General features: G+C 39.7%; 1 protein-coding gene across 9 annotated transcripts in view; it reads left to right on the forward strand.

Annotated features, from left to right (window-relative positions):
* The window catches only part of LPAR1 (lysophosphatidic acid receptor 1), a 146,271-nt gene extending 126,669 nt beyond the window's left edge, over positions 1 to 19,602 (forward strand). For all 9 annotated transcript variants that reach the window (XM_025888651.2, XM_073876567.1, XM_025888652.2 and 6 more), the window contains one exon: positions 17,141 to 19,602. In XM_025888651.2, coding sequence (XP_025744436.1) covers positions 17,141 to 17,442 — 302 coding nt within the window. In that variant the 3' untranslated portion in view covers positions 17,443 to 19,602. The remainder of the gene's footprint in view (positions 1 to 17,140) is intronic.
* The last annotated feature ends 273 nt before the right edge of the window (positions 19,603 to 19,875 follow it).

Here is a 19,875-nt window from a genome sequence, read left to right on the forward strand (position 1 = left end):
GGTTGCACCAGCTTGCATTCCCACCAACAGTGTGGGAAGGGTCCCCTTTCTCCACATCCCCGCCAACATCTGTCGTTCCCTGACTTGTTAATTTTAGCCATTCTGACTGGTGTGAGGTGGTATCTCATTGAGGTTTTGATTTGGATTTCCCTGATGCCGAGTGATGTTGAGCACTTTTTCATGTGCCTGTTGGCCATTTGGATGTCTTCTTTGGAAAACTGTCTGTTCATGTCTTCTGCCCATTTCTTGATTGGATTATTTGTTCTTTGGGTGTTGAGTTTGATAAGTTCTTTATAGATTTTGGATACTAGCCCTTTATCTGATACGTCATTTGCAAATATTTTCTCCCATTCTGTCGGTTGTCTTTTGGTTTTGTGGACTGTTTCTTTTGCTGTGCAAAAGCTTTTTATCTTGATGAAATCCCAATAGTTCATTTTTGCCCTTGCTTCCCTTGCCTTTGGCGATGTTTCTAGGAAGAAGTTGCTGCGGCTGAGGTCGAAGAGGTTGCTACCTGTGTTCTCCTTTAGGATTTTGATGGACTCCTGTCTCACGTTTAGGTCTTTCAACCATTTGGAGTCTATTTTTCTGTGTGGTGTAAGGAAATGGTCCAGTTTCATTCTTCTGCATGTGGCTGTCCAGTTTTCCCAACACCATTTGTTGAAGAGACTGTCTTTTTTCCATTGGACATTCTTTCCTGCTTTGTCAAAGATAAGTTGACCATAGAGTTGAGGGTCCATTTCTGGGCTCTCGATTCTGTTCCATTGATCTATGTGTCTGTTTTTGTGCCAGTACCATACTGTCTTGATGATGACAGCTTTGTAATAGATCTGGAAGTCCGGAATTGTGATGCCGCCAGCTTTGCTTTTCTTTTTCAATATTCCTCTGACTATTCGGGGTCTCTTCTGGTTCCATACAAATTTTAGGATTATTTGTTCCATTTCTTTGAAAAAAGTGGATGGTATTTTGATGGGGATTGCATTGAATGTGTAGATTGCTCTAGGTAGCATTGACATCTTCACAGTGTTGGTTCTCCCAATCCATGAGCGTGGAATGTTTTTCCATTTCTTTGTGTCCTCTTCAAGGAAAAAATGTTTCTGCATGATAAAAAAGTTGCCTATTGATATACAAGTTACAGAACCCAACTCCCAACTTCTAAGCCATGTTTAAATGTATTATGTATTTGTTAAATATGCATGTAGCACCTGACTCTAGAAGTCTTCAATCTACCAACCTTGCTCTTATTTTACTATTATAATAATAGTTTCATCTTTTTGGAACTTTCTATTCTTATATTATTCCATCTTACTGTGCAATTCTTGCTGATGCTTTGTTTTTAACATAGGATTACTTTCCACATTGTACTGTGGAACACAATGGGGAATTAAAAAAAAAAATCAAATTACTTATGTACAAACTACAAAACTAAATTTCACATCCTGAGGTGCCTTTATAATGTTCCATGCTAAGTTCAATCAGGCATTACGAAAGATACCACGTAAAAATGGGTGTAAAAGGTATAATTGCACCTCAACACTTTACGTAGTTAAGCTTAAAAGACCACAAAAGACTGGAAGATATAGCAGGTGCCTGAAAAAGAAAGGTTTATTACCAGGAAGCGATCGGTAGTATTTATGAAAAATGAGAGCCCTGGAAGGTATCAGCAGATTTTTAAATCTCAAGTGGTAACAAGACTAATCACAAATGAGACTGGAGGCTCTTCATTAGCGTCATGTCCCTGGATTAAATTGGGAAAGCCCATTTCTCTCTCCAGGGTAAACTGGAAGCAGACGTTTGGCTAACCCTTTGGAGCTACAGGTAGGTAAATGAATCGACACAGCTTGTATCTTCCCCGACAACATTATTCTGTCTGTGAGAAGAGCAAGAGAGATGTCCAGCCCCCCGCAGCTTCATTTGGTTTAAGTACTGTTGTTGCTCTATTTCTTAGGAGAATTATTTTTTATCTGTTCTTTACCCTGTTAGCCGAAACTAGCCTGTGCTGGAATTCCCTCAGCACACACCCTCTGCCTGCAGCCCAACTGTTTCAGGAGGGTGGGTTCCAAGCCCACAGAGGAGGCTGGAGAGCCTCCAGCACCAAGCACCACACTCATGGCTTATGCTGCCCAATCAGTCCCCCCCCACCAACCCCTCCTAAACTGTAACCTGTGAGAAAGCAGAAATGTGAGGCCTGTGTCCACTCCCTAAAGAAGTTCCCTCCCTGCCTTATCTGTTTTCCTCAAACAGCTCAGCTGGGTCAGACCCTGTTGTTAAAAAAACAATTCCATCTCATCCAGTCTCCCAGCTAGGAATCTGGCCTCTGCCTTGGGACTTGACCGGGGAAGGGGGTGCGTCTCAGTTCTGCCCTTCTTGATTGTGGGCCCACACTGTCAGGTAGCCAGGCCCCAGCGTCTGCCCCAGAGAAACTTGGAGCAATCTGCCCAGAAACTCCACTGTCTGGGCTGTGGGCAGCTGGGCCCCCTACACCAGAGCTCTGAGCATGCTCAGAGAAGAGCCTCACTTTTTTTTTTTTTTTTAAACTGTGTTTCCAGGCTCTCCAGAGCCAGGATTTCATCCTTTTCTAGAACCCTGGAACAGCATAGCAAGGTTGAAGTAGCCCATTACTGTTTAGCAATTATTCTCCTCTGTCTGAAGCCAAGTAGAATCAAGGATCCTTTCAACTTTTTACTAATTTGTCTCTTAGCTCCAATCCTTTTTCAAATGAGATAGGGTCTAAAAGTAAGAAACTAAATGAAAATACTTAATTGACTTTCCACTTAAAGGAGAAAGAGGACCGGCCCTAAAATTTGAGAGCCTGTCAAGAAACGCCGGTGGGCGCCTTTGGAAATTTCTCAAACAGGAGGAGGAAGGCGGTCTTGTGGTCCCTCTGTGGCTAGGGTGAAGTTAGAGAGTGCAGCTCTCCACTTCGCTACTTCTAGGCCTGGGGATCCAAGTATCTCTATTTCTTCTAGATTTATTCCTTGGGTTTTTCCTGAAGAAGGAGGAAAGAAGAAAAAAATGAAGGGAGTCTATCAGATGGCCTGTTAGTCTAGTGGTGGTCTCTTTCATTCCTCATGCTAGTGCTGGAAGTACTTTCCCCATTTGACATAGAAGGAAATTAAGGCTCTGCAGAATTGAAGAAGGTGGCCAATGTCCCACCACTAGTAAGGGGAAAAAACTGTGTGTGACCTCAGGCCTAACTCTTTTGTCAATGAAAATATGAATATATACCTTTAAAGTCCTTCAAATCACACAGTCTGGGAGATTGAACAAAACGTTATCCCTGAGAAACCTCAGTCTCTCTTCCTCCCCACAACTAGCATCTTGAGTGCCGTGGGGATAATGCCTGAATATTGTCACCAATTCCCTTAATGATTATGTTCCTTGTAAAAAAAACCCTGAAAATTAGAAAAACATTGACATTAAAATTTAAAATCTACACTACCACCACCCTGAAACTTCGAGGTAACTACTGTTAACAATTTGGTGTGTGTCTTTCTAGACTTTTTGTGATGTGTGTAGCGTGTGGATGCATGTAAGTATCTATTGCAATTTTATAATAAATGGAATGGTGTGTGGTATAACTTTACAAATGTATAGTTTGCCTGTCTTCCTATGTGGATAAATACCTACATGCAGCAATGTCTGTCTGTGTGCTGGCTGTTTCCTGCTCCACTGATTTATAATATTGATGGATGTTTAAATTTATGATTTTCTACCATCACAAATATTGCTTCATTGAATGTTCTGTATTCACAATTTATATGCTGCTTTCAGGTATTTCTGGATGATACATTTTTGGACTTGGTAGATAGAAGAGGACATTTTAAGTTTAGACATTGCCAAATGGCCCTTCAGAAAGATTGTCCAATGACTTTTCTGTCAACAGTATATGGGTGTGCCCGTTTATTAATTACTCATCCTGTCATTAATAGGATTTTAAATCTTCCCCAGTCTGCTAGCTATTCTTTTTAAGATAAGAATATCATATTTAAGGGGCGCCTGGGTGGCTCAGTCGTTAAGCGTCTACCTTCAGCTCAGGTCATGATCCCAGGGTCCTGGGATCGAGCCCCGCATCGGGCTCCCTGCTCTGCAGGAAGCCTGCTTCTCCCTCTCCCACTCCCCCTGCTTGTGTTCCCTCTCTCGCTGTGTCTCTCTCTGTCAAATAAATAAATAAAATCTTTAAAAAATATATCATATTTAACACGGATGAGCTTTAGTTCTGAAATCAGAAGAGCTGGCTCACATTTCATTCCTGCATCAGAAGACTCAGCCACCAGCCACAGGCTGTGCTGGACAGGCATGGGCCTCCCCAGCATGAAGCCTGCACCACCACTTAAGGTGACTGCATGGTTCTGAGCCGGCTGGACATAGGCTTCCTGCCAGTGGATTCGAAGAAGAGACTAAAGATGGTCAGTGCTAGGCTTGGTCAGTCTCTTTCTTCATCTCAATCACTTTTCCTCTCTCCCTCCCACCCATCTTTCTCCCCTTCCCCCTTTATTGAAGGGGGCATCTAACAAACTGCACATTTTTAAAGCATACCATTTACATAGAACTGACAATCAGTGTTTGATGTAGCATTCTAAAAATTACTCTTATATATGAGCCTATATGTATATGGGGGTGGGTATGCACATATGTGTACACACACACAGTATAGACCTATTAACTTTATCTTAACCAACATGTTAACAAAAAACTTTGTAAAACATAATGCCAATAATCCCTTTTCTCTTATCCACAGCAAAGCTGCCTAAAAGCATTGTCTATTCTTGCAGTATCCAATTTCTCCTGTTCACTCTTGAATCCACTCCAGTTAGGCTCTCATTCTCAAGACCCACTGAACTCTTATAGTGTCCTCCTTGGCACTACCTTTATTTCGGTTGCTTGCAGGCTTCCTGACTTCTCCCCCCCCCCCCCCTCTCTCTCTCACATCCATTCTGTTAGCAAATTAGATAAGCTTGACCATCCGTATACACTTGCAATTACCTTCCCATGTTCAAGGCCATCATTGTCTCTTCTCTGGATTTCTTTTTTTTTTTTAAGATTTTATTTATTTATTTGAGAGAGAATGAGAGATAGCACGAGAGGGAAGAGGGTCAGAGGGAGAAGCAGGCTCCCCACTGAGCAGGGAGCCCTATGCGGGACTCAATCCCGGGACTCCAGGATCATGACCTGAGCTGAAGGCAGTCGCTTCACCAACTGAGCCACCCAGGCGCCCTCTTCTCTGGATTTCTACATGAGCCACCAGCTGCTCTCCTTGCTTCCACACCTGCTCTCCCAGTCTCCAAATGCCATCCCCCTCTAAAAGAGATTTTATTTCTTTTGTTGTCTTTCACATCCCTTCTAGAACCTAAGCTCAATGAGAGCTTTCTTTCTTTTTGATTCACTGTGGTATCCTCAGTACCTAGGAGAGTACCTGACATATAATATACACATATATTTGGATGAATAAAAAAGAAAGCTAGTAGACTGTAGCTTTAAGGCCAAGTAATTCAGCTCTTGACAGTTAACAAGAATCAATTGGTTTTTGCTCCTAAAGCCGTTTATGCCAGGATTATTATAATAATGTAACTAATTAAATATTACATTATCGAATAAAAATGAGTACAACAAGATGATTCTGGGAAAACTGAGGTGGATATTTTGTTAATATTTAGTGAAAGCAAGTTGCAAAAAGTTGCTTTAGATTTGCTGATGAGAACAACTGTATGTTTGGAGAAAACCATAAAAAAAGTCTGCAAGCTTTTTGTACTCAAACTGCTTTACAAGAATTTTCAAGTTCTGACTCCACTTTGAAGGAGCCAGTTTGGAAGTAATATGTGATGCTTTATTGCTGTGGCTTTACATGGAGGAGGATGCGGAGCTCCAATTAGCAGACTCATATTCACGTATAGGGCCTTGGCTCTATGTGAAAGGATTGGCAAATGAGAACACAAATTGGTATTTTAAGTTCAAATAGAACATTTAAGTATCATTTTTATAATTTCATGTTCTAAACGTTTTTTAAATTTATTGATAACTCCAGTTGGGGCTTATTATAGGGCATGTTCATATTTGCACAGGCTTTTTTGGTTGCTGTTGTTAAAGCATAATTGATAGCATATTATACATATTTTTCTTTATCTTTTTTTTTTTTTTTTTTACTTGACAGTATATCTTGGAGATCATTTGGTATCAGGATAGAATATCTTAATAACTTTAAAAAGCTGAACGGGATTCTACTTTATGAATACAATGTAATTTATTTTTCTTCTCTACTTGTGATTACCTAGACTATTTCTTATTTTTAAAAATAAACATTGCTGAGAAACAAGTGTTGGCGAGGATGTAGAGAAAAAGAAACCCCTGTGCACTGTTGGTGGGAATGCAGACTGGTGCAGCCAGGGAAAACAGTATGGAGGTTCCCCCAAAATTAAAAATACAGTCACCATAAAATCCAGTAATTCCACTACTGGGTGTTTACCCAAAGAATATGAACACACTAATTTGAAAAGATATATGCACCTTTATGTTTATTGTAATACTATTTATAGTAGCCAAATTTTGGAAGCAGCCCAAATGATCCATCGGTTGATGCATAGATGAAGAAGATGCGGTGTGTGTGTATATATACAATGGAATATTGCTCAGCCATAAAAGAGAATGAAATCTTGCCATTTGTAACAACATGGATGGAGCTAGAGGGTGTAATGCCAAATGAAATAGTCAGAGAAAGACAAATGCCATATGATTTCACCCATAGGTGGAATTAAGAAACAAATGAACAAAGGAAAAAAAAAAGACAAACCAAGAAATAGTTTTAACTACAGAGAACAAACTTTTGGTCACCAGAAGGGAGGTGGGTGGGGGAATGGGTGAAATAGATGAAGGGGATCATGAGCACACTTACCCTGAAGAGCACTGAGTAATATACAGAACTGCTGAATCACTATATTGTACACCTGAAACTAATATAACACTGTATGTTAACTATACTGGAATTAAAATTAATAATGCTGCAAAGAATTCCCTGTACATGTGCAATTGTATTGTGTGTGAGTATATCTATATGACAAATTCCCAGAAGTGATATTGTTGCAGTTTATTTTGAAGGCTTTAGAACTGATAGACTTTTGTTCAGGATTTATGCTTAGAATTTGCCTTGTGATACTTAATCTTGTTTTGTTAGTTTTGAGCAACCAATATTTTGCTCGCAACTTGTAGTTAAAATAATTGGAGTTCATGTAGAAAAATATGTTTATGATTTTAAATTCTTTTTTTTTTTTTTTTAATTCATGAGAGGCGGAGAGAGAGAGAGAGAGGCAGAGGGAAAAGCAGGCTCCCACGGAGCAGGGAGCCCAATGCGGGACTCGATCCCAGGACCCTGGGACCATGACCCGAGCCGAAGGCAGACGCTTAACCATCTGAGCCACCCAGGCGCCCTGTTTATGATTTTAAATCTGGAACTCTTTAGCCTAAATCCCCACTTCCCAAATGAATGATTGCGTTTATAGCTTTTTTTTTAAACTTAAGTTTTTGATAAAGAGAGATCTCTTAGGCACACAACTATCATATTCTAGCAGAACTAGAGGGAGACTGCATCTCCCTCCTATTCTGCCAAGAATCTGTGCTTTGTAAACATCAATCCAGAACATTTAGCAACTGTAGGAGGGATAGCCAATATTGAAAAGAACAATTATATTTATCATTTCTGCTGTTCTTTTCATATCTTTTGGCTATTAAAAATGTATTTATACATATATATTTATACACAATTTTTAAAGAAACATTTTTAGGTTGCAAGAATATTTCACAAAATTTGCTGAAGTTGCTTTTAGGTTAAGTTTTTCCCCTGTTTTGTTACTAAGGAAATGAATTATAAATGAAATTTTCATTATATTTCTTCGTCCTTGAAGTTTGTCTCTTGAGTAATACGTATCTTGCTGATCCATGCCAGTAGTTCATGAACTGTAAAGAATAAAATCCATAGGATGCTGTCATCAGCTACATTCTGTATTTTCACCCAGATTTTAGTACTCATTTTTCAGACTTGAGTCATTTTGGGAGAATCTTAATTCATAGCGGAAAAATTAAATATGTTGCAAAACCAATTATGAATTCCTTGTTTATGTTGTAAAACTGATTATAAATTCCATGTTTATGTTGAACTTTTGCTAGGGAAAGATTCTGGGGGGTAGATTTTATTTATCTTTTTAAAGGAATAAATATTATTCAAATTACCTTGGTAACAGTTGGACCACAGTCATGCAATATGTTTAGTATCACTTTCTGAGTTAGTTGATGTTGGTCTGGAGTTGACAACATTGATTTTCAGTGAGATTTACCATTTTTAAAATAAGGGGTGAAGTTTACTTTTTTAAAAAAAATTTTGCAATCACTGGGCTTAGAAGGCAAAACAGATTTCACTGTTCTGAGAATGGTGAATTAATTTTCTCTGTGAAGAATATGTTAAGTGGCATCCTTTTTGTTTGGGTCTCAGAGTTTATGTCTAAGAAAATAGATCTCATTGTTTTTTTTTAAAAACACTAAAATGCAGTGACTGTTCTGGATGTGGGTATGAATATGTGTATGTGTGTATGCACACATATAAATATATATCCATGCACATACATATACACACGTGTTATGTATAATTCATATAGTGTGTGTGCATATATATAAATCATATATATTTTTATGTTTAAAATCTGTCATTTGAGAATAGTAAGCCCTTGCAAGAAAATGCTTTGGTAGGCATTTGGGGGAGCACTGTTTTTTGGTTATTAGTGGGTGGTAATGCCCTGGTGAGCCAGTCTTGTCCTCCGCTAGTTCACCTCAAGACAGAGCTGGGTCGACATCAGAAAACAGGTTTAGGGAGGAAGGGGAGAGATGGTGATCCATTCTAACACAGTTTCGTATGCATTGGTTTTGTTGAAAGTAAATTCAAGCATTTCCTGCTTTGTATGCTTATAGAGACCTAAGGGGTCATATACTACTCTGGGAGAATATTAGCTACAGCTGGAAGTGGGGTATGTGTGTGGATGTGTAAGGACATATAACTCATTGCGTCTTTAGTTTACTATAGCTGTCTCTTGATTTCTTAGAATTTGGAGCTAACAAGATGGCCATGCTATTTCTGTATTATTTGAACATTATTACAACCTCATAGTCACTGTTCATAGATAAGACCTTTCAGAGGAGTGCACTTCTGTCCATGCAATTGTCTAATACGGCATTTTGCTTACCCGATGGCATCACTGGATATTTTAGGGATGGGACAAAGCTGGCTCAGATGGCGATTGACTTCCCAGAGGGTCCCCTATTCAGGAAAGTCTCCTGCATCGTGAACACACATTCCCTGAAGCATGCTGTCCCTGCAGTGGATTTGCGTGTACTGCAGTATCTTACGTTGAAACTGAAGTCCTCCGGGAAACACAAAACAGCTTCAAATAAATTACAGTTAATATCCTCACCGATTCAAGGGGATATTGTATTGACCAAATTAGGGTACGTCACTACATAAAAACACCAATCAGATAACAAAATAATCATCCTCAAGATAAAAGATCTACTTCGCCTCACTTCCCCATCACTAGTAGTCATTCCATGTTAATTTCATATTCAATCAGAAAAAAGGCCCACATTTAGAATTAAAAAGAAGCAACATTTTAAAAGTGCAAGATCATATACTAAAGTATCTCTAGACTGCAGGACTCTAAGTGATTTTTAAAATTTCCTGTTTATATTTTTCTGCATTTTCCAAACTTTCTATAGGGGAAACAAAATGTAATAATTCAAGGAATTAGCTTCATACTGTTATTTATTTATCAGTCACTGGAAGGAAAGCAGCTGATACACTATGCTGGGAAGAAAAGTTAGATTAATGAGAATTATCCTTATCCTGTCATAAATTAGGAGTTTTCCTTGACGTAAGCAAACTATTAGAAATTATCATAAGTATATGAAAACAACACACCAATACAGGCATGGCACTTGGAAAAGTGTTGCAAATATTCACATCTAATATTATGCATGGATACTGAGTATGATAAGTGATTAGATGTGTACTTTATGTTCTAAGAAAATGGAAAGACATTCTATGCCAAGGCATAGAATATATTCTCGCTCCCCACTCCCTGATAACTAGGGCATGGGTATGAGACCTAATCACGGCCTGTCAGAGCCCCTGCATGAACTTTGAATTCTGAGGGATCAACACAAAGGTGTGTCCGGTCAATTAGTGACACTGCACAATCCAGGTAGCTACTCCAGAATCCAGGGCCTGATGGGGCAGCAGCATCCTATGGAACCATTCTTATAGCAGCAACATGGGTAATGCCATGTCTCCCTTCATTACTGACCAAACATGTTTCTCCAGAACTCAGGAGATTCCATAGATAATCTGATACCCATCAGGATTGTTAACAATAGACTTGTTTATGTTATAGTAACAAATGCATATATGGAGAGACTTTTGCCTCTAGAGTCCACCTCATGCCCTTTAGAACGTGTAGTAACACCCATTCAAAGACCTTGCCTCCTGTTGGCATTAATGTTTATTTTCCAAACCTTATTCGGTGACTTTATTACTAATTAATTTTCCTTGTTTTGGATGTGTCTTTTGGGCGGTTACATGTGACTGATGTGTGGCAGATACATTGAATGCCCACGGTGTGCTTGGTACTCTTCTAGATGCTGGAGATCCAGACATGACAGAAACTGCATTTACTTCCTTTACAAAGCTGACATTCTCACTGAAGGAAGATAGAAAATAAACATGTCAAATCAGTGAGAGAATTTTGGGTATAGACAAGCGATAGGAGAGGACAAAATATGAGAGTGTAGTGGGGAGGGTGTGCAGCATTGGTTAGGATAACCGGGGATAGCTTTGGAGGAAGTGATATTTAATAGTAAGTAAGTAGATGTGAAGATCTCCAGAAGGAGTGTTCCTAGGTAAAGGAACCATAAATGCAAAGGTCCTGAGACAGAAATGATCTTGGTGCATGTGATTAGAATCTAGTGAATGAGGGATGAGTGGAAAGAGATGAGGTTGAAGAGACTGGCAGGGGCCAGTCCTATGGGGCATTACAGATCACAGTAAGGATTTCAAGAAGAAACCTTTGTAGGATTTTAAGCAGGCAAGTGATGTAATATGAATTGATTTATGCTTATGAAAGATCACTGGCCATTCTGTGCAAGCTTTGGGGAAGAAGCATGGAGAAAGAGGAATTGGTTAGGAGCCTGTTGCAATGGGCAGATGAAAGGTATTGCTTACTTGCCTAGGGTTGTAGCCATGGAGAAGTGGTTTCTCCCGGCCAGTGTCAAACACAGATGCTCTATAAGAGGTGATACTGGCATGCAAGCCACTTCAGCGTGTGCTTTCCAGTGTCCAGTTGCAGGATGAGATTTACAGTCTGTTGTGAGATATGGAGCACGTATGTGTATGATACTCAGTGTTTAACGTGAAGGAGAGCATCAAATGCCGAAGTGAAGCAAGGGTGGGTGGCATTCTCCTGTGTATCAGCCAGCATTGCGTTGCTGAGGACAGCACTAGCTGAAGCTTTTATCCAGGAATATTCAGAAGAAAACATAATGAGTATTCTGTTCTGCTTTGAGATCTATATGTTGTTAAGATTTTTTAAAATGTAGTCTCTACACCCAACTTGGGGCTCAAACTCCCAACCCAGAGATCGCAAGCTCCACCAGCTGAGCCAGCCAGGCACCCTGAGGATCTGTGTGTTGCTAATGTCCGGAAGGACATTAGGATAAACGTTGCTCTCAGGAGTGAAGGAAACATTAAAGTACAACACACGATGAATGAAATCATGCAACTTTAAATGTATGAAGCATTACTATGACCATGAAGAAGTAGAAATGCATTATCTTCTCAATGTTCTAGGAAATGGATCTTCTAAATAATTAGGTTACTCTTATAGGAAAAAACTTTAATTTCAGAAAGTCATTTACATCTCCTTTGCGATGACCCCTTGACTGCTAGACCTAGGAATAAGCTAGGTCTGTTATCTAACGTAGCCTCTTTTAATATACATGGTTTAGAAGGATTTTTTTAGCTAGGCAAATTGTTTATGTGTACCTTAATAGCAGAAATCATGACTACAGAAACTGGACTGGATTCTGGGATACACAATTTAGTGGCAATGGAAGGAGTGTATGTATTTGAACACTTACATTCCCCTTCAACCTCAGACTGTTTCTTAGATCCTTTGAGAAACAAGAGCGAGGCCAAAGAAGAGGTTGACTGGAATACACCACTGGTGTGGAATTGAGTTAACCTTATCTTGTTTTGGATCTGGGGGATGTCTGGTTTTTTGGTAAAAACACAAATTTGCCAGCCAGCCTGGAAATGTTTTCTGGTTTTTCTTCATCAAAAATCTTGGGCTCCCTCCCTAGCGGTCTTCTCTGTCAAAGACTTTTCTCTCTCTCACTTTGGTTCTGATGTTCCATATGTAAGCGGAGTTCAACTCGTTAGGGAAAAGCCACTCTAGAAAAAAAAGACTCTAATTGTGAGACCAGATGGTAAGCATTATTGAGCTGATGAGGTTGTGTAGATTTGAGGGAAGGTGTGGTAATACGATCTTGTTCTGCAGCTGTGACCCGTTGTTCCAAAACAGCCTCTTTCCTCCCTGCTTTTTACGTCCGCATTCCAGCACCTCTCCTTCCATCTTTGTGGGCACGGGGCCCCTCGTGGCTTGATTTGACAGATGTGTAAGAAAGGAATGAAGCTTGTTCCAAGAAGAGCAACTTCAGCTATTTTATTCTAACCCACGGGTATTTTTTTGAATATCCCTCTCCCCGTGTTACTTGTAAATTGGCCAATAGTGCAGAAATGTAACCACTCTTGTTCAGCGTGCTAGGAGACGGTTTCCCAGGACTCAAATTGCCGTGAGCCTATCATGTCCTTCAGGCATCTGCATCTAAAGTCCGGCAGGTGTCTCAGACCACAGATCAGTAAACTCATGGTCATCCTCTCTCTTCTCCTCATCTCCCCTCAGAAAACCCTGATCATCACTTTTTTCCTCCTTCAGTGAAAGATAGCAACCTTCTTCCTTCACCCCAATGGAAAATCTAGGAGTCACACCCAGACTCTCTTTATCTTACCCATTTCATGCAGTCCGTCTCCTAAATACTTTACTGATCCTTTCATACTCACCCCCATTGCCACTGCCCTGATTCAGGCTTTTATTATTTCTCCTCTGGAGTTTGGAAACATCCAGTGTTTTTGTCTTTATTTTTATCCAGATTATTTTCTTCTTCCACTCTATGATAGTGTTCTGTATTCAGTGAGACTCTGACTAGCAAGGCCAATGACATTAAAATCTCATGGGGGAAGTATAGGTGAAGATCATTCTTTCTTTTTTTTTTTTAAACTTTTTATTTATTTATTCATGAGAGAGAGAGAGGCAGAGGGAGAGAAGCAGGCTCCCAAGGAGCAGGGAGCCTGATGCGGGACTCGATCCCAGGACCCTGGGATCATGACCTGAGCCGAAGACAGACGCTTAACCATCTGAGCCACCCAGGCGTCCAAGATCATTCTTTCTTATAAGCCCTGCAGGCTATTGTAATGTGTGGCTAGGCCTGAGAACTAGTGTGCCACACTAGAGAAATTTCACACGTCTTAGCCAGATACACAAGGCCTTCATGACCTTGGACATCTTATCTTCTGCCACTTCTGGCTTCTGACTTTATAATAAGTAACCATAAAGGACTTATGCTTCCTCTTACTTTCCTAATGTTGCATACAATTCCTTGGTTTATGCCCTGATCTGTGGGAATATGTCCATCAGAAATGTCCTGGAAATATACAAGCTACATAAAGCAGTGTCCCCACTGAATACTGCGTCATTTTATGTGCCATCTTGGTCTAGGTATTGAGTTGACCCATGAGAACCTTCAGAATGATTTAGGGGTCCCATGCTTCACTGCGTTCCCTCTCTTTCCCTTCTTCTCATCCTCCTTATATTCAACTGCAAGGCCTTGGGATCTCTTACAGCTGGGGGTGGTTTCATCTTGGAGCTGCCAGGTCTTCTACAGTCCAAAACATTTGTCCACGTTCTGCCCTTGGAGGAAATCTCTGGTGCAGCTACACCAGCCTTCACTCATGCTACCCACAATGCTTATAGGTAGTATAAGTCAAGCAGATGCACAGTGTCTAGGGAGTTTTTACGTGTTGTGTCTTAATGTGATCCTCACCACACCCTGTAGAGTAGGCAGGGAGCTGTCACTTTTCCACTTTACTGATGCAGAGATGGAAGTCCTTTTGACTCTTACTAACCTGGTATTGGTGTGCACTTGAGTCTCTGCAGATTAGGTGTTGATAGGGTCCATAATGCACATCTCAAGTCCTATCACCCCACTGAATTATGGTTGGCTACTTAATACCAAAGTGGCCTGAGTGTAGTTTTTGTTTTTAGAAGCTTGGGGGTAAATCCATAATTTGAGCAAACTTGATTTCATAACATTCACTCACTCTTTATTTTATTGTTTAAAGATTTTATGTTTTAGTCATCTCTACCCCCAACGTGGGGCTCGAACTCACAACCCCGAGATCAAGAGTCACACGCTCTGTTGACTGAGCTGGCAGGGAGCCCCATTCACTGTTGTTTGGAAGCCTCAGCCCTTTGGGATTTTCCAGTCCCCCTCTTCTACTTCTGTAGTCCATCTTCACTTTGGGGCAGTTTGGTCCTTGGCACCTCTGTGAAAGAGAAGAGAAGGGAAGGGAGAAGAAGGGAAAACTGTATGATTGGATTTAGATGTTGATTTTTGAGGCCTGTATTGTGAGTCCCTCGAGTTACTCATTGAGTCTTGAAGAACCAAAGAGTATTGGGACTGTGTGGTTGGGCCTGATCATGGTACTATAAACAGTTCCTTTCAGCGAATAAGGGAGATGACTCTTGAGTTCCTCAATGAAGCCTCCACATGTATTAGCTCCTGTGTCAGGCTGGTGTTGCTCACTTCCTGTCGCTGATCTAGCAAGTCTCTTTGCTTTTTTTTTTTTTTTTCCCTGGTCTAAAAGTAAGACCCGTGGGTTACTTTCCGAGACTCTGGCTTTCATTGAAAAGATCTTGCTCCTTTTGAATTTAAAAATCAGAAGAAGTTATAAACAACAAATGACTGTATCTGAATTCTGTCACTTCAAGTCTGTGAGAATAAGGATGTTCCCTTCTGCTGCCCTGGAGGAGAAAAAGATCATTTTATTTAAAATAAATCTGTTGAGATGCATGTTGCTGGTATCTAATCAAGTTCTGAATTTGAGTTCAATTAGAGCTTTGATAAAAGAAAGGGAAAGGAAACTTGCAAGAATGCTCTCCCATTCATGAAGGGCCTGCATGTTTTTAGTTTCCAAGTAAATGGAATAATGGGACCATGCATTTTCCATCCAAGCATTTTCCACCCTGAGAATAATTCCCTTCCTGGCTTCTCAATGAATAATGCATTATTTCTGAAACCCAAGAGGCATTCCTTTGATTTCCCTTTATGTTTAGCTTTCTGAGTGATTTTCAAGCAAGGAAATTCAAGGACTTGGAATGAATGCTTTATTAACATTTTTACTTGAAGTTCAAATAGCTCCTTGGCTATTATCTCCTGATACTTGAAATATTTTTTTTCTCTCTAAGGAAAGTCTAAGGTATTGTATTTATTAGAAAATGAAGCACCTTGGACGGCCTTCAAAGTGAACAGCAGTTTAAAACCAATACACATTTGTGTTTTCGAACAAAGAGCTTTATGGGGGTACTTTTCTCCTTTATTTTCATTTCCCTGCTGAATAGTTTCAAAAAAGAAAGCTCACATTAAAAAATGGGCTGTTTGGAGACTAAATCTCTTGTGTTTACATTTTACTAAACTCACTCCTTGAGGCTGGTGCAGATCCACGACCCCGGTCCAACCCTGGATCTACTTAGGCTAGTGCCATTTCCATCTGAAGATTCAAATGCACTTCGGGGGTCATCCCTGTTCCCTGTCTGTTCACTGTGGAGCCTGATTACACGTGTGGGGTGAGCTGTAATGGGTTGTGAGGGTGCCCACTGGTTCTGTTGACCCATGTCCTCTTGGCTGAGGATCCCCAGTAGATCCTGGGGTAACACGGTGGTAGATTTTGGTGCTGTTTCACAACTTCCATTTCCCCTGGGAGCCAAATTAGTGATTTGAGGAACAAAATCAGCTGAAATTAAGAATACAGACTGTATTTCCATTCTTTTGACAGTTCTAGTAAAATCTTAATTATAGAATAGTTGGGAAGAAAAGTTGATTTAGTAAAACATTTAAAGCATAAAATTTGGTTTAAAATATTTAATTTTTATGAAGTTCAGGAAGCAGGACTATCACCTAGTATTTTCTCAGTTCCTTCATCTGTACGATGGGATAATGGTTTCTCATATGGTGGTGTACAGATTAAATGAGTTAGTATTTTTAAAGCATATAGAACACCTTTTAGATGATTGCTGAATAAAAAATAAATATCCATCTTATTGTTGGAAATCTCTATTTCCAAATAGGCCCATGATACTGAGCAGATAATAACAGTATTATTGTTGTTACTGCTAAAATATATACTTAACGATTATTTGCTTAGCACTCATTTACTCCTTACAACAAACCTGATGAGGTTATGATCATTTCTATTTTCCACATCAGAAAACTGAAGAAAATAATTGCCTAAATTCACCAGCAGCAAAGCAAGGATTTGAGTCCCTTCAACCTGAATTCAGAAATTGTGCCTTAAATTAAACATTAAAGCATATTTGTCACAGGCTTACCTTTTCCCCCAAAACAATGTTATACCGCTAAAAACCCCACCATTGTAGGTGTTTAGGTATATATCCCCAGTGCAGTCTTTCATGTCTCAATTGCTTAGCGAAGTCAGTGTTTTGCTTAAAGTAGTCATCACCGTTGTCTCATCAATACTCAATTTTATTAGGGTCTGAATCAGTGAGATATTATTAAGTTATTTTAGCATTAAAACTTTTTTCAGTTTTTTTTTCTTTTCCCAGCAAATGAGCATTTCATTTCAGTTGATCTGGTGGCTTTGAATCTCAGTATTTTTATACTGAACCCAAATCATTTCACATTACAGTTGCTTTGCTTCATAATTACATACTTTTTCATTCTTCCTTTTTAAAATCTTCTCCATCCCTGTCCTTTGTAGGTGCCTTTATCATCTGCTGGACTCCTGGATTGGTCCTGTTACTTCTCGATGTGTGCTGTCCACAGTGTGACGTCCTGGCCTATGAGAAATTTTTCCTTCTGCTCGCCGAGTTCAACTCTGCCATGAACCCCATCATCTACTCCTATCGCGACAAGGAGATGAGCGCCACCTTCAGACAGATCCTGTGCTGCCAGCGTGGTGACAGCACCAGCGGCCCCACGGAAGGCTCTGACCGCTCAGCTTCCTCCCTCAACCACACCATCTTGGCCGGAGTTCACAACAATGACCACTCTGTGGTTTAGAAAGGCAACTAAGATGGGAAGCCAGCCATCATGGACGGAGGGATGAACAGCCTTCCCCCGCCCCCAATGCCAGGGCAAGGTGGGGTGTGAGAGAGGGGGAGGAAAAATAAACTCATGTACTTAAACACTAACCAATGGCAGTATTCGTCCCTAGCCCCAACAAGACGTGAGATATGTTGAAAATGAGTTTACGTGACAACCCTCATCCTGATCCCCATTCCTTTTGAAAAGTAGAAAGTGGAGATCTTGCCATGGAATTCATAAACAGATTCTGGAGTGTCCATTTAGACTACACTAACTAGACTTCAAACGATTTTGTGTGGTTTGGTGCAAGTCGGAATAAATTCTGACTAATTGAATCCACAACTTCATCCACATACAGGCTTCCCTTTTTTTATTTCCAAAGGATACATTTCATTAAATAAACATGTGTATGCCTATCAACATGCTTGTGATGGATGAGACTATAGGCTGTTTTTAAACTATCATAACTCCATTTTTTTCCTTATGTGGGGAAACTGTAAATTAGAATGATTTTTTAGAAAGCATGCATGTAATGTATGTATGCAGTATGCCTTACTTAAAAAGATAAGAGGGTATTCATTTTAAATCTTCTAGGACATAGAAGAACCTAGAGGTCAAAGCCAGTATTTGTTTAGGTTATGAAACAATGCTCTAATCCTAATATTACCTTCTTATCAAAGTGTTATAACACATGTAAAACAGGGAATGTAAGTTTATTACCAAAAGAAAATGTACTCTAAAGAAGGTCCTAGAAGATGAAACACAGTAATACTGATATTTATAATATCCAAGTACATTCTAATTATCAGTACATCAGAGGAATGTTTTAATAGCCTGTGTTTTTTCTGTATTATAAAATAAGACATAGTCATTGTAGAAAACTTGAAAAATACAGAAATGTGTAAAACAGAAAAAAAATTAGTAATATCACAACCCAGAAGTAACCACCATTAACAGCTTTTCCCCCTGTGTATGCCTTTATGTATATTATATCCCTTTTTATATAATTTGGATCATACGTAAACAATTTTATAACCAGTTTTTTTTCCTTCCACTGCAGAGTTGCCACATTTTCCTATGGCATTAAAAATTTTACAAAAACATAATTTTACTGTCTATATAATATTCCATTTAATGGATGCAGCTCAGTTTATTTAACCGTTCCCACACTGTTGACTACTTAGGTCATTTCTAATTTTCGCTACTATAAATAATGTTGCAAAAATTTTGTGTACATACAACTTTGTCCATATAATTGATTATTTACTTAGGACATATTCCCATGAAGGATTTTTTTTTTTAAATGTGAAATGTCTTTTTATGCTCTTACCTTTTATAAAAAGGGATTTCCTGCTTTGTGCCATACTGGTGGCAATTGAGAGGAAAGCCAGTTAAATTGCCTTTTTACACAGGAAATGCAGTGGTCACTTTAGTTGAGAGTGACTTTTTTATATCACAAGATGGACTAGAAACAGTCAACTGTCACAGATAACCTGGACACTCTAATGAATATGTCTAGCAATCCCCAATTTTGTTTGAGGAGCCAATGTCCAGCTCTTGGTGGCCACACCCATAATGTAGAAGTGAAGACTATGCGAAGACATCAAACATGGCCAAGAGAATAAAGGATCTTTGTAGTAAATGGCTTGGGACCCATCTGTAGCAAATGGGTTGAGTGCGTCAGTATGGGACTGGATACTCTGTATTCTTTCGGAATCACCTCCAGTAGACTGCCACCATGGTAGGTGATACCTGTTCAGTGAATGGTCCAGATGAACTAGTCATTGCACCAGTTTGTTAGAAAAAGTAACCGGTCAAGTCAGAGTCATGAAGCAGGTATGGGAAAGTTGGGAGTATGTTTAAGAGAAAGATGTCCAGAAGAATCATTTTGTCTAGGAAGGAAAAAGTCTGCTCCATCAGCATTTGAGCAGAGGACAGACTTGTAAAGCGCCCACCGTGAAAAGAATGTGGGGAACCAGTTAGCAGAAAGGTGTTTGCACATTCTTTATACAAAATACAGAGCATGTTATGTTGGAAGTGAATGAAATGAACTTGGACTTTCATGTGCATATATTCTGGACTATTTGAAATTAAAACATACTAATTGGACCTTAATAAATTCATCTTCAGTCAGTGTTTGGCAGTGTGTGCTTGTGGTCAGTGCTGTTTCTCTTGCTCAGGAAGCCTTCCAGATTGGCGTTGCATGGTGCCTGCCTTCTGTGAACAACCTTATTTCCCTGCCACCAGGGCTTCTGAACTCTTGAGTGAAGCCACTATATGCTTCCCCAGCTCATAACGGCTTCTTCTCAATGTCAGTAATAAGTCTTAGTGTGAGTTTCTTTTGGAAAAAGTAATTTTCTGAAAACTTTCTGGTGACTTGATGAAAAACTCTCACTGGGAGTTTATAAA

This window comes from Callorhinus ursinus, unplaced genomic scaffold (assembly GCF_003265705.2).
Source record: "Callorhinus ursinus isolate GAN/ISIS: 27379988/994484 unplaced genomic scaffold, GSC_fseal_2.0 scaffold24, whole genome shotgun sequence".
Lineage (NCBI taxonomy): Eukaryota > Metazoa > Chordata > Mammalia > Carnivora > Otariidae > Callorhinus > Callorhinus ursinus.